The sequence below is a fragment of the Cylas formicarius genome, unplaced genomic scaffold (assembly GCF_029955315.1).
Source record: "Cylas formicarius isolate icCylForm1 unplaced genomic scaffold, icCylForm1.1 PGA_scaffold_5__7_contigs__length_24384050, whole genome shotgun sequence".
NCBI lineage: Eukaryota > Metazoa > Arthropoda > Insecta > Coleoptera > Brentidae > Cylas > Cylas formicarius.
The window spans coordinates 5,189,322-5,212,809 of record NW_026844341.1 but is presented as its reverse complement, the minus strand read 5'-3'; the positions used below and the strand labels follow the sequence as shown (position 1 = coordinate 5,212,809).

The following is a 23,488-nucleotide window of genomic DNA, read 5'->3' as shown; positions in this document are numbered from 1 at the left end:
AAAATATAAGTTTTTTGGCATACTAAAAAATTTTGGCTTATATAAATCATTTATTCAAGCACATTATAGGGAGTATAAAGTATTTATAAATGATTTACTGAAGCAAATTATTTGTTGCTAATTTTAACAATTTTAATGTATCGACTCAAACATTTTATTTGGTAGAAGATTTTTTAGAATTAGTTTTTCTATCGATTTACACATTCATGCAGATAATAAATTTATCGTGGATCAGCATGTCAAATCAGTAAAACACCAGCTCAAAGGGCGGAAATTGCAATTAGAGAAACCCTCTCAACAAACAATACATCATTCTCTTACAGAAAAATCGAAAAATATTTTATACCGTCTGGACGACGATAAACTTGCAGTCAAAAATTAGTTGGACTATGATATCGGTCCTATTATCATAAGTGACATTAACGTATGAATTAAACACTTGACCTACATAAAATACGTCCAAATGGTAGCTAAATCCAATATCGAAATAGGTACAGGTGTGAGCATAATGTCCAATGCCTAAAATATTGTAAAGGATTATATATGATCAACTTAATAATCATGTTGCTGATTCTAATATTTCGCCTGCCACCCAGTTGTGTGTGATACTTCTTTGAGTTTGTTGGATTTGGGGCTTTGATACCTTAAATCATAATCGTTTTGGAATATCGCCGGCAGAGGGTTACGTTGGGATCAGTGGTGTCTGACTTTGGACCAATTTTATGGGGAGTATCTCAGGGCAGCATTTTAGGACCTTTTTTTTGTTCTCGATTTGCGCATCTGACTTCTCTAAGGACTTAAATCTGTCATCAGTCTGCTGATGATATACAGATATACTTGTCATTCTCGGTCAAAGGTATAGCTTTGGCTTTCGACGAAATAACCGAGAATCCTGAAGTAATTTCTAGAATATCAAAACTCCAAGGTCCGATATTAAATAATTCCAAGACGCAAGTTGTTTTTGTGGTAATAAAAGAAATGGAAATTTCCAAGCATAAAAATTTGTAACTTCCCTCAAGTGTGTGACTTTCTCTCTCTCTCTCTCCCTCTCCCTCTCTCTAACTATCTCTCTCTCCCTCCCTCCTTCTCTCCGCCTCCCCTTCTCTCCCTCTCTCTATCCTTCTCTCCGCCTCCCCTTCTCTCCCTCTCTCTCTCCTTCTCTCTCCTTCCCTCCCTCTACCTCTATATAACTCCCTCCCTTAAACCCTCCCCCTCCCTCTCTCCCTCTCCCCCCACCCCTCTCACTCTCACTCTCTCTCTCTCACATACTCCCTCTATTGGGATATGCGGATGTTGTATACTGACCTGCTCTAATAAGACTGAATATTATCCTTACTTTTTCCAAGTTTCTATTATGCTCCTAGACCTCGCTATCTGTGTCACTTCTAGTGTGGTATATTTTCTTTTGTGGTATTTTAATAAAAGCTCTTTATTATTATTATTATAAATATTAAATAATAAATAAAAATTACTGCTAATTTTGATATGAATTTACCAAGTATGTTCTGTTTTTTAATGCGAGGGATTTACGAGTCACTATTGTACCGTAAAACTAAAGTTGTCTTACGATATTCCCAAGCATAGCACCGCTGCGTTTCAGAGCTCTTTCACATATAACGCTATTAAAACTTACAACTAACTTGCATTGGATATTGTTGCCTGTTCATCAACTTCTACATTCAAAAATGAATTAAAAGAGAGGGTGAGATTAAGGAGATGCGGAACCTCTTAAATTCTTAAAATTCTTAAATTTCTTCTATTGCTTTTCTTTTGATTATTACGCCTTGCTTTTTTCCAGAGTCTGTTTCTTTTTTCATTTTTTTTTCTTTTCTGTAAAGGAGAACATACTTGCGTGGTTTTAATTAAATCAAATCTAAGGTCTTAAACGTAGTTGAATTAGTTTTGGATTGGAAAATTGTTAAAGAAATAATATGAAAACAAAATATACATTTCGGACGACACACACATAGTGTATGGGCTAAAAAAAAGTTGTTTTTTAGGAATATGAATTTTGTATATTCATCGCCCTTTGAGGTGAATTTAAGTGCTGCTATTTATATTTGTTAGCTTTTTTATTCTTTTTTTTTTGTTAAATTCTGCATATTTTGGGATGTACTTACTATATTGCATCGGTGGTCAGGTGAAGTAGCGCTGCTAGACCTGACCACCTTCTATTATGGTATATTCTTTTGTTGTATTTTAGTAAGGCCTATTTATTGCTATTATTATTAATATTATTATTCAGAGGGACACGAAAAAAATCTATGAAGAGGCGGCCATTTCTGCGAACGAGTATCAGCCCCATCCACTCAAAAACGAAAAGGATCGCTGGCAAGTTGTGAAAATTAGCGGCTCTCATAATTCAACCGGGAATGCCTTCAACGAGTTGAACGGGTACCCCATGTGCGGGCACGAAGCACAAAAGTTTATTGTCATTTTGTCCGCGGACATTAAAGTTGCAAGATTTAAAGTGGCTGGCATGATATAAACTTTTGAATAGCTCCCCCGCTTTACTAGCAATAAGCGATAAAAATGAAATATTGAAATTGCAACGGAGAAATTTCCTCCTCTTAAAGTTCTGTTCACGTAGATTTTATGGCGAGCTTAGGTATTTAAATCGGATTTTCGGCTTTCCATCAAACGTAATGTTCCAATTAGGCTGAAACGGAAGTATTTTTATTGATGGCCGGTTGTCTGTCAATGCCGTAGAATTTTCGAGGTTAGCTTCTGTCTCAGCTCTAAAAATTCCGATTTAACCGAGCATGAGCTGCAATTCATCGAGAAGTATAACTTTCATGATAAAATTACGAAGTTAAGGCCGCACCCTGTAGGTAGGGAGCAAATATGTACGGAAAAAGATTGATTCACTGAATTCATGCAATTGATCATTAGTTTTAGATGGTGGTGACGTACTACAATAACATCTAGGTGTTTGAGAAGAACATTCCATGCACAGTTTACTTGGGCGGTTTCAAATGACTAACACGTGATAGCAGTTAATCTGTTTTGCGATTACAACTTCAGAACCACTACATATGAGACAACAAAATTTGGTGTGTGTCTTATTCAATGGAAATCGAAATACAGGAACCAAGGGCGGAATTTTAAAATTTAAACTTCTTCTATTAAAAATGCTGATTTATAACCTTAATTCAAAGGCCCTATTCACATAGATTTGCTATATTAACCCATTTTGTCCCAGTGGTGCGTTAATGCACCATCTATTCTATGATTTTTTTGTCACATCCAGGAAATATTTTTGCACATCCATTTAGAAATTTTATTATTATCAGTACTAAAGGACACGGAACGGTAGAAATCGCTAATTTATGTGTGAAGGAAAGATCAAAGTCAAAATAGTAAAAAAAAATATTTTGGATTTATATTGCCATTTTTGTTAAGTCTATGGCATGTAGATTACATCGCAGAAAACATACATTGGAAATACTATATTGATTATGCTTTATTTTTTGAAAATATTTACTGGTGCGCGAATGCACCACTGGTTTTATCAGTAAAACAAAACGTTGTTATTGCGTGTAGCGCATGTAGAATAAACATCCAACAATTAGCGTGTTCTTTAGTATTAGTTTGTGCCTTGTGCAGTGAACGTTACAGTTCGTAAAACATGACATTTCCGAGGTACTTGACTCAAAAAGAATTAGAGGCGGCTGTGGACGAGATCGTGATGGATGAGGACAATAACAATGAAAGCCGTAAGTTTTATTTGGATTTACGTATTCTTATGTATTGTAGCATTCCGTTCCTTGTAAATTTATGCTAAAAATAACGTGAAAAAATATTTACAGAACATATTGACGCGGTCTATATTCCACCCGAAGTTGATACCTTGACTGACGAAGAAGATATCAACGATAACATAAATCTACAAGAGTTTGGGGAACCAACTGATATAGTTAGAACTTTCGAGTTACATACACCGAATGATACAGCTGTCCTTCAACAGTCCTGTAATTCATCAACTACTGAACCTGAATGGGATGATGAAACCCTGGAATTCAAAAGAACTTTCTTCAAACGACAGACTGTCAAATGAAAAAAGGTCGGATTTAGTACACTCACACACCTATATCCGATGAATTTAGATCGTGGGAGGAACTAAAAAATAGGCTTTCTGGAAAAACTCGGCTTGAAAGATTTTTTATGATTTTAAATGACGAAGTGATTGATTTGATTTTAAATCTTACATTGCTGTGAGACTTTTAAAAACTGATAAAACAAATACTGAAAGAAATCTTGCACCTGCCACAGATGAAGTGCGTTATGATAATAAAGGTCACCGCATGATTGCACATGCTAATAAAGCCCGAAGGAGATGTAGAATCTGCCACAGCCATACAATTTACGTTTGTAATAAGTGTAATGTGCATTTACATACTTCCTGCTTTGTAAAATTTCACTAAAAGTATAACCGGGTGTCACCAGTGGTGCGCTCAAGCACCATAAAATATTATGCGATTTTTTGTATCAAATCAGGTTCTATTTGGAAAACAATCCATTTCTAGTTCTTTTAGTTTGTATATTTATGTATAAATTATATGTTACATCTTATGTGCCTACGCACCAATATTTTTTTGTATGTTTCAAGTTTTTATTTTTTTTATTACATGTAAGGTATTTTTAAGTGCAACAAAATAAATAATATCAGAGCAAAAAAGTATTTTTTTATGCTTTGGATAATATGGGTTAAAAAAATAGCAAGTCTGTTACTAAATTACTGGTATTGTTCAAGGCGACCACCCGTTCATGTAGATTTTTCCATACTGTGAATTTCCCCTAAATAACTTTAAGTATTTTAAGTAGACGCCTTTTAAACAGAAAAAAACTTAATTGTGGTTTAAAATTAATAAATAATCATTTTTATCTCAATTCCGTATTTCTGTTTCGTACGAATCACAGATCCATCGGCTGATTCAGTAAGACTTGATCACCAAATTTTTGTATTTTGGCAGTGAAACCTTCTCACATTTTATATTTTTTGTGGTGTGGTTTTAACATATTTTTCCATTCGCACTTTAAAATGGAGGTTTCCTTTGAGACTTTAAAGTTGCCCCCCAATATTTCATTTACAAATTTTTTGTCTAATGAATTCTGGAATTCTCGGGATATTCAACCGCTTTCATACTTTCCTGCCACTCCAGCACCAAATTTGTATTCTTGACATTTTTTTCGGAGATGTTTTGTCTAGTTTAGCTTGTTTATTTTTTACGAATATACATTGATTATTATTAGATGCATTTATAGCAATTAAAATAAATGTAAGAATGTAAATTGAGTGAATAGCCAGATAAATAAATAATATGAAATTTTATTAATTTATTGCTATTGTGCCTAAACATAAAACATTAATAAATTAAACACTGATGAAAGTATATAGTTATTTTAAAACTCATAAAAAATTAAAAATGTCTTCCACTTCTAATTTCATTTTTGTCTGAAACAGTTTTATTTGGTTTTTTTATGTGCAGCATTTTTAACTGAGGTAATTTCAAGTTACAACGTTGACTAGTCAGTTTATTCCTAAAAAAATGTAAATCATAACCTAAAAATATCAAATATATTCAACATTAAAAATTAAAATGCTGACTCGATTTAGAATAATAATGTTAAAAAACACAAGAGAAAATATAGGCAACCTCATATCAACAAAAACCACACTACTCTATCCGACGTCAAGATAAGCTTCCTTCGATTCAGACTGGTGATACTGCCTTCTGATTGGTTCGGCACTGTTTGCCACTATAACAGCAATTTACAAAGATATTTTTTCAAAGGTGCTAGACAAGAAATGATTCCCTCCCGATTAAAATCCCGATAACATTTCCTTCTCTAAAAAAGGGAAGAAAATGTGAACATAAACGAAAAAACACACGAGAAAAGGAAATATAGTTGAAACGAAGAATAGTTATTCCCTTTTATTAAATTATTCCCTTTTTTCTATTTCATTTTTTTTAACTAACCTTCTCATATGATATGATAATATGTTACAAATGCTGTTGTTCACTGCAATGATCAGTTTTAGTTTTATAAGTTTGGAAAATTCCTTGCCTTTGTAATTTTTTTAATTATTTGGTATTTCATTCCACATTTTGATAGCTACAAATTTAAAGGATTTTTCGATATATAGACTGTACCTGGGTACTTCAAAAACTTGAGATAACAATTTAAACTCTTCAAAAAGGTGCTCTGGCTTAAAGCTCTTTAACAATTTGTGCATATGATACTTACGTCGATTATTCGTAATTAAAATTTTGTGATGATTTAAACGTGGAGTGAAGTGGTTTTGAAGTGGTATTCCCTACGAAAGCCTCCTACAGCAATTTTGCAGCCTTGCGTCCTTTTTATCGGATGCTATATTACCATAATCAAAAGAAGATAAACACATATCAACACTCATATAGAACAATTTCTTTAATACAATTTATAACTTTTAACTCTAACTTTAAAAAGATGGGGAACTCACTACCCAGATTTTTTGCTGGAAAAAGTTTTGTTATTAATCTGAACTTTTAAATTGCACTATGTATTTAATTTAACTTTTAATGTTAATTTTTAACATGCTGGGTTAAAAAGTACAAATGGATGATGAAGTCCAAGGAGTTTTACATACACTTAATTTTTGGTTGCGCTTCCTTAAAAATAAGATAATAACTATAACCCTCTATACTACCCTCTTACCCTATTATATAAACCAACATAACGTAATGCAGTTCAGTCCCCGCCCAACAAATCTAACAAAATAATAAAAACAAAATATACCACAGTTCAAAACAACACACAATAAAGTTCCCTATTTTCAAATATATATTTACGAGTTTCATTTTTAAATCTACCTATTTTATTTATCAGTCTTATTTTTAATGGAGTGCTATTGTATAATATATTCCGCAAATATTGAAAATTGTTTTTATAGAATTCACTTCTAGGCATCGGTACATGTACTTGTCTATTCATTATTGTTCTAGTGGTACACAGACGATTATTATATCAACAAACCATATAAATGTATAACGATCGAATATCACAATCCTTTTCTCTATAGAGAAGATTTGTTGGATATAAGTGATGTATTTTGTAAATCACTTTAAGAATGGTCTCAACGCAGTACGCAGTACGCCCCCCCAGGACTATTATCTCAACAGAAGTTGATCAGTTAGACATTCCCTTATTAAAAATATTAAATACCTTTGCTTTTTTGTTAAGAAGTTAATGTGACTCTCCCACACAAATTTGTACCAATATAAATAGCCCAGTATTTTACACACGTTTACTTTCAAAATTAGGACGATAAACAATAGTTTTTGAAAAATCCATATAATCTAACCTTTCTTTCACCCTTTGAAGTTCGCCGGTTGCCCGGGCTCGCGCCCCATCTCAGCTATCACTAATAAAGAGCAAAACAGTATGATTGGTTTTATGACTTTATGTTTAACGATGTTAGTCCCTTATTGCACAGATTGAAGCGTGTCGGTCCCAGTACTGTGCCTTGCGGTATTCCTATATGTATAATTTCAGGTTCGCTTATTGTATCTTGCACCCTGCTTGCCAAGTAGCTTTTAAAAACCCTCAACACAGTACCTCGAATTCCGTTGCGTTGAAGAACATCCAATAATTTCATTTGCGGCACTGCGTCGAACGCATTGGCCAAGTCCAGAAACACAGATATATTTTTCTTATTGATCTCATCAGTCACATAAGACACTAGCTCCCGCATTGCATCGCTGTGAATCCAAATTGGTTTTCTGAAAGGAGGTTATTCATTTTTAAAAACTTAGTAAGTTGTTCGTTCAAACATTTTTCGAAAATTTTCGCAATGTTGCTTATCAAACTGATGGGTCTGTAATTTTTAACCAATTTGGGATCACCCGCCTTAAATATTGGTGTCATCATTGACACTTTAAATTGGGTTGGCACATCTCCAGTAGTGAATATGAAATTAATAATGTCTAATGTACAAATAAATTATTAATCTCTGGATATTATGCCATCACAGCCGGGGGCACCAGCGGATTTTAATCTGTGAATATGTTTCACAAGGTCATTGTCACTCACTGCCTCCAGATACATTGTCCTGCGAATCCCTGAAAAATCAAACTCCAAACTATAATGAAATGCAATATTTTTGTTCATTTGACCCCTATACTTGCATAGTACTGGTTACAGAAGTTGGCCATGCTAATATCCTTATCGAAACTCTCATTATTGTGGTTTACAATTTGAAAATTGATTTTTGACTATCTTCATTAGAAGCATCTGAAACTAATTGATATATTTTCCTAAGATTATTCTTGTTTTCTTCTATTTTATGCTTATAATAATTATTCTCAACATTAGACAAAAGAGCTTTAAGTTTATCTCTGTAGTTCTTAGATTGATTCTCTTTAGCAATGCTGTTAATTTTCTGAAGTTGTTTTTTAGTTTGCCTCGAGTTTTATAAGAGTTAATCATGGCATTAGTAATCCAAGTCTTCAAGTTATTACGTTCTTTTCTTTTCTTACGTGTTCTCTTACGTTTTTGTTTTTGTCTATTACCTTAGTTATGACTTATCGGGGTTAAGTTTTAGATGGTGCAAAATATGTTTAGTTTTTGCAGATCGTAGTTTAGCCCTTCTTGCCTTTGTTAAACTCAACTCATTATCGTCCGCATAGTGTCCAAACTTTGGATATTTCACGCCATCTTTCATATTCGCGACGTACATTTAGAAAATAAATGTATAAAACCGAGGTCTGTGGCACACCTAAGGGGTGTTTTTTTTTCGATGTATAGAACTTTAAGTTGCAATAAAACAACGATGGATTATTCGATTGACATGAATTTTATTTATCCGAAAGATAATCTTGTGGCATTACATTTTAAATATGATTTCTGGCATATCACCGCCACGGCTGGCGCGGATGTAGTCCAATCTGGAATTTTCGATGACTTTTTCCAACATTTGTGGCTGTATATCGGCAATAACACGGCGAATGTTGTCTTCCAAATGGTCAAGCGTTTGTGGCTTATCCGCATAGGCCAATGACTTTACATCGCCCCACAGAAAGTAGTCTAGCGGTGTTAAATCACAAGATCTGGAGGCCAGTTCACAGGTCCAAAACGGGGTCTCTGGGGATGCGAGTTATCAATAAGAGTATAGGTGGTACGAAAACGTTCCATGATTAATCGAATTAACTGATCTGATGGATGATTTTGTCGACGATAAAATGGATGTAGTGCGCGATACGTATTCCGCACAGAACGATTATTTTCGAAATAAAATTGCACTATTTGCAAGCATTGTTCAGGCGTGGGTCTATTTATGATGAATTGCTAAATCAAACTGAGAATAAATCACTTGACAGCTGTTGAATCGGTCGCCATCTTGAACAGTAATGCCAACTTAAAGTTCTATGCATCGAAAAAAAAAAACCCTATATTATGACAACTTTCGATTCAGATTTATCTGCCTTCTTTTGATTAATCGTCATAACTCAGCTGGGTCCGTGAATGTATTGAAAAACCAAAATACATGTGCTATTTTTTGTCCTTCGTATTGCCGGATGTTATTCCAGATGTTTTCTAAGGCTCGCAGAAAAGTTGACTGGCAATCAGGCATAACTTTGTGTTTGTCAAGAAATGTAACAAGGTTTATGTCTTTAATAGATGTTTTGTTTTCACCTACAGCATTTTAAGCAATTGTGTGACTGACTACTCCAATCCATCATTTTCAATACTCTATTACATCACGAGATTTTGTGTTCCGTAGGTTGTCTGTCAAACGTAAGCGTAAGCCTATTGTTGAAGACACCTCGTGTACCATTCTTTAAGAATTATTTAATGAGAAACGTTCCTCTGAATAATAAATAAATTACGATCCAACTAGAGAAGTTCAACATGTGCAAAAGTGCGACAACTAGTGTAGCAGGAATTCGTCGTCATAAAAGCATTCGATCACGCGATCTATTGATATATCATAATTTTTAGGTCGGAATATGTATTATTTACACTCCGTTTTAATACATTATTTATAACGTAATCGTCGATTTATTCGAAATTTAATTTAATCTTGTTGATAGTAGGCATGTACGCCTTCATTGGCTTAACCGTGGTAATGAAGGATTAGGGAGCGAAGGCGGAGATATAATCTGGAAATTTATGAATCGCGTGTTCGATTTTCACGTGGGACGGGAACCGCTTTTTTTCCAGTTCGTCGTTTTTTTCTTCTCTCGTTCATTTCGATTCCCCGGAAACGAACAGCCTCGCAGCATCAGCATCACACGAATCGCCATTCGTGCCGTTACGGTTTAATTTCTTTCACGCACGTCAACCGCCGATAGGAGGAATAACGATACGAAATGCATACGGGGTGCTCCCAAATGACCTGACAGCATTACTAGCTCGAAGAAAAAAATTGAAAGTCGCTAAGCATTTGACATGGATCTTTGATAACTAAATTTGAAATGTGGTTTTTAAAAAGCAAGTTTATTCCGCAAGAGAGCCAAGATACATCTCCTTCTCATCTTTTGTTTGATATATATTTATATTCTAAAAGCTGAGAATGCATAAAAACTAAGTAAAGTGAATAAATAAATCTTATGGGAATGCGCGAGGGTTACCTTTTATATTTCGGGATTTGTAATAAAAAAATATAAGCTACCAACAAATATAACTTCATTATTTCTCAAAATATTCACCCTGATGATCAATACACTTTTGCATTCGATAAAATCAATCTTCAAAGCATTTTTCCCACATCGAGTAGGGCACCTCCAAAACTTGCTTTTTAAACACGTCAATCGCTTCTTCGGGTGTCAAAAATCGTTGCCACGTAATTTATTCTTAATGTATGGATATGAAAAGAAGTCATTAGGTGGTAAATCAGGACTATATAAAAGGTCTTTCTGTGTACTGGGCCCACTAATGCCCGAAGATACCTCAATCTCATGGTAATTCACATGACGATCCTGCAAAATCAGTTTCCGCACTGCATCAATATTTTCTTGGACAACCACCGATTTTGGACGAGCTGCACCGAATTCATCCTTAAGAAAACTAAGACTACGAATTAAGTTCATTCAATTATTGCAGAATACAAACAATACTCTTTCGCCAAAACCTAACTAAGTAAACCTAACCTCAAAATATCAAATTTCCCTATAAAAACGTTAGTCGCCAGATGGCAGGACTAGTTTAAGAAAATCCCGAAATATAAAAGGCAGTATATAGCGAGTACAAAATTTTGGTAAAAACCATCTGGGAATTTGGGATACGTCTTCTACTTTTTGGGCGCTGCACTCTTGCCTTTTCTTGAAATTGATTTACTGAAATTACCTGAGTAAAGTATATTCATTTCTTTTCTCGTCTTGTATTATGTTGGACGTTTCTTTATGTCGGCTAGCTGAGTAACCGGAACATGAGAAATAAATGCTATTACGATTTGTGGTTGGATTATATTACAGGTTGCAAGCACTACAGATTTCTGCATCACGAGGTAGGACCATGGCTGCTGGGACTTAAGATTTGGCTTCAGCGATCGTCTGCCAAAGGAAAGTATTTATCTCTCTTCCTAGACTATCTCTTGTAGATTGCATTGCAATATCAATCAGGATAACAGATCTCTCTGCTCTGTCATGAATTAAGATATCTATCCCATTATGTTGCACATTTATTGTCGTAAAAGAAAAACACAAATATAAATACATATACATAATAAAAATGCAATGTTATTAGAGAAGTCCAAAACATCCCAAAAGAAAAATAGATTTAGTTTTCATTCTGCAAGAGTAATAAGAGTAGTAAATCGACAAAGAAAAGGAAAAACAATTATGTAATTATTATGGACATGGATATCACTCTTAATGGATAAGCGCTGAGGATTCAAATAAACTAATTTGCAGAAGTATAAAGAAACACAGTGTATTATTAGACGCAAAATTAGGGAAGCTAAGGTGTCCTGGATGAAGGTGAAGTGTCAGGAGATGGAGGAACTTATTACAAAACACGACGCATTCAACATTCACAAAAAAATTAAAGAAAATACGGGAAGCAGGAAACAACAGCCCCACATAAAAATCTTAGATCAAGAAGGCAAGCTGGCAACCAACCACGAAAAAGAAGAAGAAGTCTGCGTAAAATATGTATCAGACATTTTTTATGACAATCACTATTTCTATGACAATCAGATCCAACTAGAACAAGGACCAGAACTAATCGCGGCCGAAGTTGAAAAAGCCCTAGATGGTCTTAAAACCCGGAAAGCGGCTGGCCCAGATAATATCTATCCAGAATTAATTCAGCTTATCAACAAAGAAAACTTAAAAATTGTAGTTCAGTTCTTTAACAGAATTTACAAAACGGGAGTTATGCCACAAGACTGAATGAAGTCGATCTTCATTCCCATCCCAAAGAAACCTGGAGCAAAAAAGTGAGACGAGTTCCGCATGATCAGTCTGATGAGCCAGATGTTAAGATTATTCCTAAAAGTCCTGCACAATCGTATAAAAAGAAAATGCGATCAAGACATAAGTGAGGAGCAGATGGGTTTTCGCGAAGGGCTTGGAATCCGTGAAGCGTTGTTTGCGCTGTCGATCTTACTGCAAAAATCTAGGGACCAACGGAAGGATGTATATTTGTGCTTTATAGATTACATAAAAGCCTTCGACTGTGTCAAGCACAGAGACTTGCTAGAAATACTTGAAAGCCTTTGCATTGACTCATACATATGAAGATCATACAGAACTTGTACAAACACCAACTAGCCTCAATAAAACTCGACAGCCACGAATCGAAAACAGTGCCTATTAAACGTGGAGTAAAACAGGGATGCATGCTTAGCCCAATGTTGTTTAATACATACTCCGGAGCAATATTTCAGCAAGCATTGAGAGAAGTGGAAGACGGCATTAGAGTTAACGGAAGACTAATAAATAACTTTAGGTATGCGGACGACACCGTTATAATTGCTGACAGTCCCGAAGGTCTTCAAAATCTAATAAATAAAATAACAACGGTAAGTGACCGTATGGGGCTACAAATAAATACAAATAAGACAAAAACGATGGTAATAAGCCGAACCCCGAACCAGCCTCTGGATATAAGAATACGCAGGACAGTTGTATCAAAAGTGCAGAAATTTAAATATTTGGGTTGCTGGATTGGAGATCTAAATCCTGATGTGGAGATAAGAACAAGAATAGAAATGGCCAGAGCAACATTTTTGAAAATGCGAAACTTGCTAAGTGACAAAAGCCTTAACACCCAAATCCGGTATAATTTCGTTAAATGCTATGTATTTTCAAAATTGAGGGTAGGCGAGGGCCGGGGCGGAGACAAGGCTCATGGTCAACGAACGTGAGGGATTGGACAGGGCTAGACTCCCATACATTGCTGAGGAGTGCGCAAGATCGAAACGAATTTGCCAGGATAGTTGCCGATCTTCATTGAATGGAGTTGGTACCTTAAGAAGAAGAAGATGGATTTTGTCCCTAATAAATAAATAATAACTCTTAGATTCGATCACTAATTTTAGCCTGGTAGGCATATAGATTAAATATAGATAAAAAAAATAAAAAAGAATCAAGCATATAATGGATCAAATTAAAAATGAAATTATTAGTTGTTCTTCAAATCCTTATTCTATGGATTTCATCTCTACTTATTTCAATTTTGAATAATACAAGTGTTCTACTACTAAAAGACTGGCACTAGACTCTACCTGATTGAGAAGTGGTTCTCTGCCAATAAACTTCAATTAAATTCCGATAGAACAAAGACTCTAATTTTCAATACCAATAGAAGAAATAAAAAATCTGAACTGGTCAAACTCCTTGGTATTTACCTAGATACATTTTTAACCTGGTCGCCTCATATAGGCTCCCTGTGCGGTAAATTGTCTTCTCAGGTTTAGATTGCAGAAGTCTGCGGTTCGGGTTCTTGGGGGTGTTCCGCCGTCCAGCCACTGCCGCCCAATATTCAAAAATTGAAAATACTGTCCATACTTGCCATCTATGTTTATTCTCCAATCTTTAGTTGAAATCCACTCAAATTTGCCTGTCTTTTCGACTCACGCTGGCCATCACAGCTATATGACTCGAACAGCTGACAAAATCATAACATTAAGATCGCGGTTGTTAATTTCCAAAAAAAAAAAGTTAATGTAGATTTATATAATATTTTTGCAAACACTCTTTTTCAGAAAAAAAAAATTGAATTTAAATAAAAAAAATTAAACAGTTATTAAAAGAGTTTTGTGAAGAGCATTGTTTCTATTCTATAAACGAAATCTGGCACAGTAGATCTTTGAGTAAATAAATCAATCTTAGAGTGTACCTATATATACGAAGTTTTATTTTCTGCTTACACTGGTTTAACTTATTATTCGCACTCTTCCTGACTTAAAAAATACGTTTTTTTTTATTTACAAGTGATCAACAAACGATTATTTATTTGTTTATTTAACACGGCTAAGAAGAAGAAGAGCAACTTTTCAAGAGGACTTGTGACGTTAAACGCGTAAAGCACCAAATATAACGCCCATCATTATTTTAATAAAAGCTTTCATGTATTCGTTTATATTTATTTCAACGCCACGTTGTAAATTAAGCCAGGATAAACAATTTTATTAATTCCGGAATGGCGCTTCTATTCGCACGAAATTTCCCGCGGGCTGGTAAAACCTCTCGCGCATTGCCGCACCCCAAAAAGCTTTGTCGGTGTAATTAAACGTTGCATTATTTTTTATTTATTTGTTAATGCGAAAATGACGCGTCAGCTCTGCGCGCCTACGCGCCACGTGAAATTTAAATATTTTCCTCGCCTGACGTTTTCCGATACATTCATCATTTTTTTGCGTGACACCGTTAATTAAAACTAAAAGTTGTAGGGGTATTGAGGTGATTAGTGGCCGTCCACGCTGGTCATTTTCCACCAATAGGGGCAGTATTTATGTAGGCAAGTTTATATGGTGCTCACCCAAATGAAAGAATCATCGCAAAAATCAAAATCGGACTCTTAATAACAGATGAAATAACAGAACAGCAACTAAGGTGGTACGGACCTGTCCAAAGAATGGAACATTAGCGATTACCCTAACAAATACCTACCTGGGCGCCTTCTGAGAGAAGAAAGCAAGGAACGCCTGGAAGAAGCTGCAGAGAGGGCATTGATAGGAAGATCAGAGAGGAGGAAATTGATGAGCACCTATGGAGAGATAGGGATCAATGGCGATTGGGAATCAAGATGTTTGACCGTGGGTAAAGACACTAACGTCGTAAAGTGAGACTTTCCTCACGCTTCTTAAGTGGTGGTTATTTCAGCTATAAACTTTTTGGAACCCTTTCTTAATTTTCATTTTCCATACATTTAAATAATAAACATAACTAATGAAAGCAGTTAACTGTTACCAATGCAAATGGATAATCATAAGTTTTTATGACAAAAACTTTTTTTTTTAAATGTTTTGAAAATCAAGGATATTTACCTACCACCTAAGGGCAACTTAGATGCCTAATACACGCCTTTGTATAAAAATAACAACATAGTTAGCAACGACATTTTATGTATTCTTCTTGACATGCTACTAAGTAGAGCTTGGATACCTTCTTGAGGAATTGCCTTCAACTCATTTTGTGCAACAAACCGATACTGTCAGCTAGACTTCGTCCTTTGAAAATATATCTCCATAAAGACTATTATTTTTACTTTCATTTATTTATTTTTTTAACCACAACTTACGTCGGTGTCAACGTTTTATTCACTAACTGTGTTGCATGTTTATAGAATTGGAGCATTCGCGGAGACCGAGTTTAATGTCTTTTATTTACAGGGCCAATTCCTGATGCTTATCTAACTTCACCTTTCTCGCTCTTTTGACGTTATCATCGAGTGGCATCCTGATGTCAAAGATATATTCTCGTATTTTTTCTCTCTGTTGAATTCAACTATGTCGGGTCTATTGTGGCGAGTCTATACGTTAGGATTTCCCTGTCCCAATAGATTTTTATATTTTCGTTCTCCATTACAGTTTCATTTAAGTATTCATAAAACAGTGTTATTATGTTAATCAGATTATATTTATTTCGGATTTCTTCTGCTGCTCCGTATAGTCCCTTGGCGCGAGGGTTGGGTATCCAGAAGATGGATGCTGAATAGATTCCTTTGTTGTTGTGTCGTCATCACCTGATGCTCACCTGATCACCTGATGCTCCCCTCGTTAAGAGATTGAGTGGACAATCCGTCGTCAACCTCACTGTCATGCAAAGCCGCTTCGTTTCTTCCATGTACTAGTGTATTTCTCCACTCCTCTTCTTTTTTATATCAAAAGGCGTTGCATTGTTATTATTGTTATTATCATCTTTTTTTACTCACGCTTGTTGCGGGTGGTCACTTAAGAGCCGGCAGCCTGCAAAGTCTATGGTCGGTCAAGTTAATGTTTAAGACCTTTCTCATGATGTTGCGTTAAGACAGAATCACGGCCTTCTGGAACAGTCGGAACATGTAAGAGGGTAAATTCAATTTTTATAGCTGCGTTGTCAGATTTCGGGAAAGATTTCCGTTGGCTCCTATTATAATTGGGACAGTTCTGACATCACGCATGCCAAAGGTGTTTTTGACGTCATCTGTCACAGGTAAGTACTTTTCAACTTTCTCTGTGTGTTTTCTTTGCAGGTTTGCAGGTGACGGAACAGCAACGTCAATAAAAGTAACCTCGTTCTTCCCCTTGTCGCAGATTACGATGTCGGGTCTGTTATGATATATTAGCTCATCCGCCAAAACTTCACCATCCCAGTAGACCCTGAACCGAGCATTCTCCAGAACTGAGTCTGTAATGTGGAACCGTTTTTCCCATCAATTCAATTCTATGGCAGATTTCAGAGTATTTTATCTCCGTCACGCTGTTATGTCTGGTTGGACACACTGCTCCCCTACACATGCGGCACTGTGTATTTGTTATTCTGTCATCCTTGGTAAAGCCCTCGGTCTCACACTCTACCTGCGTCTTGTATTATGTTGGACGTTTCTTTATGTCGGCTAGCTGAGTAACCGGAACATGAGAAATAAATGCTATTACGATTTGTGGTTGGATTATATTACAGGTTGCAAGCACTACAGATTTCTGCATCACGAGGTAGGACCATGGCTGCTGGGACTTAAGATTTGGCTTCAGCGATCGTCTGCCAAAGGAAAGTATTTATCTCTCTTCCTAGACTATCTCTTGTAGATTGCATTGCAATATCAATCAGGATAACAGATCTCTCTGCTCTGTCATGAATTAAGATATCTATCCCATTATGTTGCACATTTATTGTCGTAAAAGAAAAACACAAATATAAATACATATACATAATAAAAATGCAATGTTATTAGAGAAGTCCAAAACATCCCAAAAGAAAAATAGATTTAGTTTTCATTCTGCAAGAGTAATAAGAGTAGTAAATCGACAAAGAAAAGGAAAAACAATTATGTAATTATTATGGACATGGATATCACTCTTAATGGATAAGCGCTGAGGATTCAAATAAACTAATTTGCAGAAGTATAAAGAAACACAGTGTATTATTAGACGCAAAATTAGGGAAGCTAAGGTGTCCTGGATGAAGGTGAAGTGTCAGGAGATGGAGGAACTTATTACAAAACACGACGCATTCAACATTCACAAAAAAATTAAAGAAAATACGGGAAGCAGGAAACAACAGCCCCACATAAAAATCTTAGATCAAGAAGGCAAGCTGGCAACCAACCACGAAAAAGAAGAAGAAGTCTGCGTAAAATATGTATCAGACATTTTTTATGACAATCACTATTTCTATGACAATCAGATCCAACTAGAACAAGGACCAGAACTAATCGCGGCCGAAGTTGAAAAAGCCCTAGATGGTCTTAAAACCCGGAAAGCGGCTGGCCCAGATAATATCTATCCAGAATTAATTCAGCTTATCAACAAAGAAAACTTAAAAATTGTAGTTCAGTTCTTTAACAGAATTTACAAAACGGGAGTTATGCCACAAGACTGAATGAAGTCGATCTTCATTCCCATCCCAAAGAAACCTGGAGCAAAAAAGTGAGACGAGTTCCGCATGATCAGTCTGATGAGCCAGATGTTAAGATTATTCCTAAAAGTCCTGCACAATCGTATAAAAAGAAAATGCGATCAAGACATAAGTGAGGAGCAGATGGGTTTTCGCGAAGGGCTTGGAATCCGTGAAGCGTTGTTTGCGCTGTCGATCTTACTGCAAAAATCTAGGGACCAACGGAAGGATGTATATTTGTGCTTTATAGATTACATAAAAGCCTTCGACTGTGTCAAGCACAGAGACTTGCTAGAAATACTTGAAAGCCTTTGCATTGACTCATACATATGAAGATCATACAGAACTTGTACAAACACCAACTAGCCTCAATAAAACTCGACAGCCACGAATCGAAAACAGTGCCTATTAAACGTGGAGTAAAACAGGGATGCATGCTTAGCCCAATGTTGTTTAATACATACTCCGGAGCAATATTTCAGCAAGCATTGAGAGAAGTGGAAGACGGCATTAGAGTTAACGGAAGACTAATAAATAACTTTAGGTATGCGGACGACACCGTTATAATTGCTGACAGTCCCGAAGGTCTTCAAAATCTAATAAATAAAATAACAACGGTAAGTGACCGTATGGGGCTACAAATAAATACAAATAAGACAAAAACGATGGTAATAAGCCGAACCCCGAACCAGCCTCTGGATATAAGAATACGCAGGACAGTTGTATCAAAAGTGCAGAAATTTAAATATTTGGGTTGCTGGATTGGAGATCTAAATCCTGATGTGGAGATAAGAACAAGAATAGAAATGGCCAGAGCAACATTTTTGAAAATGCGAAACTTGCTAAGTGACAAAAGCCTTAACACCCAAATCCGGTATAATTTCGTTAAATGCTATGTATTTTCAAAATTGAGGGTAGGCGAGGGCCGGGGCGGAGACAAGGCTCATGGTCAACGAACGTGAGGGATTGGACAGGGCTAGACTCCCATACATTGCTGAGGAGTGCGCAAGATCGAAACGAATTTGCCAGGATAGTTGCCGATCTTCATTGAATGGAGTTGGTACCTTAAGAAGAAGAAGATGGATTTTGTCCCTAATAAATAAATAATAACTCTTAGATTCGATCACTAATTTTAGCCTGGTAGGCATATAGATTAAATATAGATAAAAAAAATAAAAAAGAATCAAGCATATAATGGATCAAATTAAAAATGAAATTATTAGTTGTTCTTCAAATCCTTATTCTATGGATTTCATCTCTACTTATTTCAATTTTGAATAATACAAGTGTTCTACTACTAAAAGACTGGCACTAGACTCTACCTGATTGAGAAGTGGTTCTCTGCCAATAAACTTCAATTAAATTCCGATAGAACAAAGACTCTAATTTTCAATACCAATAGAAGAAATAAAAAATCTGAACTGGTCAAACTCCTTGGTATTTACCTAGATACATTTTTAACCTGGTCGCCTCATATAGGCTCCCTGTGCGGTAAATTGTCTTCTCAGGTTTAGATTGCAGAAGTCTGCGGTTCGGGTTCTTGGGGGTGTTCCGCCGTCCAGCCACTGCCGCCCAATATTCAAAAATTGAAAATACTGTCCATACTTGCCATCTATGTTTATTCTCCAATCTTTAGTTGAAATCCACTCAAATTTGCCTGTCTTTTCGACTCACGCTGGCCATCACAGCTATATGACTCGAACAGCTGACAAAATCATAACATTAAGATCGCGGTTGTTAATTTCCAAAAAAAAAAAGTTAATGTAGATTTATATAATATTTTTGCAAACACTCTTTTTCAGAAAAAAAAAATTGAATTTAAATAAAAAAAATTAAACAGTTATTAAAAGAGTTTTGTGAAGAGCATTGTTTCTATTCTATAAACGAAATCTGGCACAGTAGATCTTTGAGTAAATAAATCAATCTTAGAGTGTACCTATATATACGAAGTTTTATTTTCTGCTTACACTGGTTTAACTTATTATTCGCACTCTTCCTGACTTAAAAAATACGTTTTTTTTTATTTACAAGTGATCAACAAACGATTATTTATTTGTTTATTTAACACGGCTAAGAAGAAGAAGAGCAACTTTTCAAGAGGACTTGTGACGTTAAACGCGTAAAGCACCAAATATAACGCCCATCATTATTTTAATAAAAGCTTTCATGTATTCGTTTATATTTATTTCAACGCCACGTTGTAAATTAAGCCAGGATAAACAATTTTATTAATTCCGGAATGGCGCTTCTATTCGCACGAAATTTCCCGCGGGCTGGTAAAACCTCTCGCGCATTGCCGCACCCCAAAAAGCTTTGTCGGTGTAATTAAACGTTGCATTATTTTTTATTTATTTGTTAATGCGAAAATGACGCGTCAGCTCTGCGCGCCTACGCGCCACGTGAAATTTAAATATTTTCCTCGCCTGACGTTTTCCGATACATTCATCATTTTTTTGCGTGACACCGTTAATTAAAACTAAAAGTTGTAGGGGTATTGAGGTGATTAGTGGCCGTCCACGCTGGTCATTTTCCACCAATAGGGGCAGTATTTATGTAGGCAAGTTTATATGGTGCTCACCCAAATGAAAGAATCATCGCAAAAATCAAAATCGGACTCTTAATAACAGATGAAATAACAGAACAGCAACTAAGGTGGTACGGACCTGTCCAAAGAATGGAACATTAGCGATTACCCTAACAAATACCTACCTGGGCGCCTTCTGAGAGAAGAAAGCAAGGAACGCCTGGAAGAAGCTGCAGAGAGGGCATTGATAGGAAGATCAGAGAGGAGGAAATTGATGAGCACCTATGGAGAGATAGGGATCAATGGCGATTGGGAATCAAGATGTTTGACCGTGGGTAAAGACACTAACGTCGTAAAGTGAGACTTTCCTCACGCTTCTTAAGTGGTGGTTATTTCAGCTATAAACTTTTTGGAACCCTTTCTTAATTTTCATTTTCCATACATTTAAATAATAAACATAACTAATGAAAGCAGTTAACTGTTACCAATGCAAATGGATAATCATAAGTTTTTATGACAAAAACTTTTTTTTTTAAATGTTTTGAAAATCAAGGATATTTACCTACCACCTAAGGGCAACTTAGATGCCTAATACACGCCTTTGTATAAAAATAACAACATAGTTAGCAACGACATTTTATGTATTCTTCTTGACATGCTACTAAGTAGAGCTTGGATACCTTCTTGAGGAATTGCCTTCAACTCATTTTGTGCAACAAACCGATACTGTCAGCTAGACTTCGTCCTTTGAAAATATATCTCCATAAAGACTATTATTTTTACTTTCATTTATTTATTTTTTTAACCACAACTTACGTCGGTGTCAACGTTTTATTCACTAACTGTGTTGCATGTTTATAGAATTGGAGCATTCGCGGAGACCGAGTTTAATGTCTTTTATTTACAGGGCCAATTCCTGATGCTTATCTAACTTCACCTTTCTCGCTCTTTTGACGTTATCATCGAGTGGCATCCTGATGTCAAAGATATATTCTCGTATTTTTTCTCTCTGTTGAATTCAACTATGTCGGGTCTATTGTGGCGAGTCTATACGTTAGGATTTCCCTGTCCCAATAGATTTTTATATTTTCGTTCTCCATTACAGTTTCATTTAAGTATTCATAAAACAGTGTTATTATGTTAATCAGATTATATTTATTTCGGATTTCTTCTGCTGCTCCGTATAGTCCCTTGGCGCGAGGGTTGGGTATCCAGAAGATGGATGCTGAATAGATTCCTTTGTTGTTGTGTCGTCATCACCTGATGCTCACCTGATCACCTGATGCTCCCCTCGTTAAGAGATTGAGTGGACAATCCGTCGTCAACCTCACTGTCATGCAAAGCCGCTTCGTTTCTTCCATGTACTAGTGTATTTCTCCACTCCTCTTCTTTTTTATATCAAAAGGCGTTGCATTGTTATTATTGTTATTATCATCTTTTTTTACTCACGCTTGTTGCGGGTGGTCACTTAAGAGCCGGCAGCCTGCAAAGTCTATGGTCGGTCAAGTTAATGTTTAAGACCTTTCTCATGATGTTGCGTTAAGACAGAATCACGGCCTTCTGGAACAGTCGGAACATGTAAGAGGGTAAATTCAATTTTTATAGCTGCGTTGTCAGATTTCGGGAAAGATTTCCGTTGACTCCTATTATAATTGGGACAGTTCTGACATCACGCATGCCAAAGGTGTTTTTGACGTCATCTGTCACAGGTAAGTACTTTTCAACTTTCTCTGTGTGTTTTCTTTGCAGGTTTGCAGGTGACGGAACAGCAACGTCAATAAAAGTAACCTCGTTCTTCCCCTTGTCGCAGATTACGATGTCGGGTCTGTTATGATATATTAGCTCATCCGCCAAAACTTCACCATCCCAGTAGACCCTGAACCGAGCATTCTCCAGAACTGAGTCTGTAATGTGGAACCGTTTTTCCCATCAATTCAATTCTATGGCAGATTTCAGAGTATTTTATCTCCGTCACGCTGTTATGTCTGGTTGGACACACTGCTCCCCTACACATGCGGCACTGTGTATTTGTTATTCTGTCATCCTTGGTAAAGCCCTCGGTCTCACACTCTACCTGTGAGCCAAACCAGAAATGCAATTTTGTCTATTTGAACAGATATCTGCATTGAAACTCTTTTTGGATTCATCTGGCTAAAAGAGCATGGGATATTATAATCAGCATTGCCTTTATATCCTGCAGGCGTATCTGCAACTCGTCTTCCGAGAATCAACCTCGGACGACGGAATCTTTCTCTACAGGCTTTAGGGTGGTGTTTGCGGTGTTTAGTAAAGCAAACCCGTACCATACGGTTCAACTCCAAATCCGTCGGAGACCACTGAATTACACCAAACCTAAAACCGACAATTGGTATGACGTATGGCAGCTACGAAGTTGTGTCCTGAAGGTTTTGTTCTGAGAATGGAGCGAATTCTCTCTCCTGCAGCGTGATTTTCAGTTGACATTTTACCTGCGTGTGCCGTATACCCCGGGCTAGAGATTTGTACATTTGTCTCATCTCCATACTAATCACAGTTCCAGATTCCGATGTCTTAGTCAGAGGAAAGTTCCCAGCTTCTTGCCACATCTTATTATTATTACTATAAATGGTTTTAAGAACCTACGCTTCATAATACTGTTACGGTACCGAAAAACACATTTACTCTATAGTATTTATTAACCTGTCAATATTTTAACGGTCAATCTAAGTATGAATTTTAAGGACAAACTTATACGTCACTTGTAAGATACATTTGCCAACAACTCACCACTTTTTTTTCTGTTTTATCTATGCAGATCTTAGTTCTCACTCGAAGCATCATAAACACATTTGTGAAATGATATTGTCTTAGTGATATTAACTCAATTAATATCATCTCGTCATCCCGGTTCGAAGCATTAAATCGCCTGCGTTCTCACCATCAAACTGGTTTTATATATCTG

At 36.1% G+C, this 23,488-nt stretch overlaps 1 protein-coding gene across 1 annotated transcript; it reads left to right on the top strand.

Annotated features, from left to right (window-relative positions):
• The first annotated feature begins 3,597 nt into the window (after positions 1-3,597).
• LOC132702362 (uncharacterized) lies at positions 3,598-4,057 on the top strand. The gene is made up of 2 exons (XM_060670946.1): positions 3,598-3,716; positions 3,810-4,057. The coding sequence occupies exons 1-2, from the start codon at positions 3,629-3,631 to the stop codon at positions 4,055-4,057; spliced, it is 336 nt and encodes a 111-aa protein (XP_060526929.1). The 5' UTR covers positions 3,598-3,628.
• The last annotated feature ends 19,431 nt before the right edge of the window (positions 4,058-23,488 follow it).

Coding starts and splice junctions, on each gene's coding strand:
- LOC132702362 (XM_060670946.1), top strand. CDS start 3,629: ATGACATTTCCGAGGTACTTGACTCAAAAAGAATTAGAGGCGGCTGTG. Junction 3,717..3,809: donor GGACAATAACAATGAAAGCC/GTAAGTTTTATT, acceptor AAATATTTACAG/AACATATTGACGCGGTCTAT.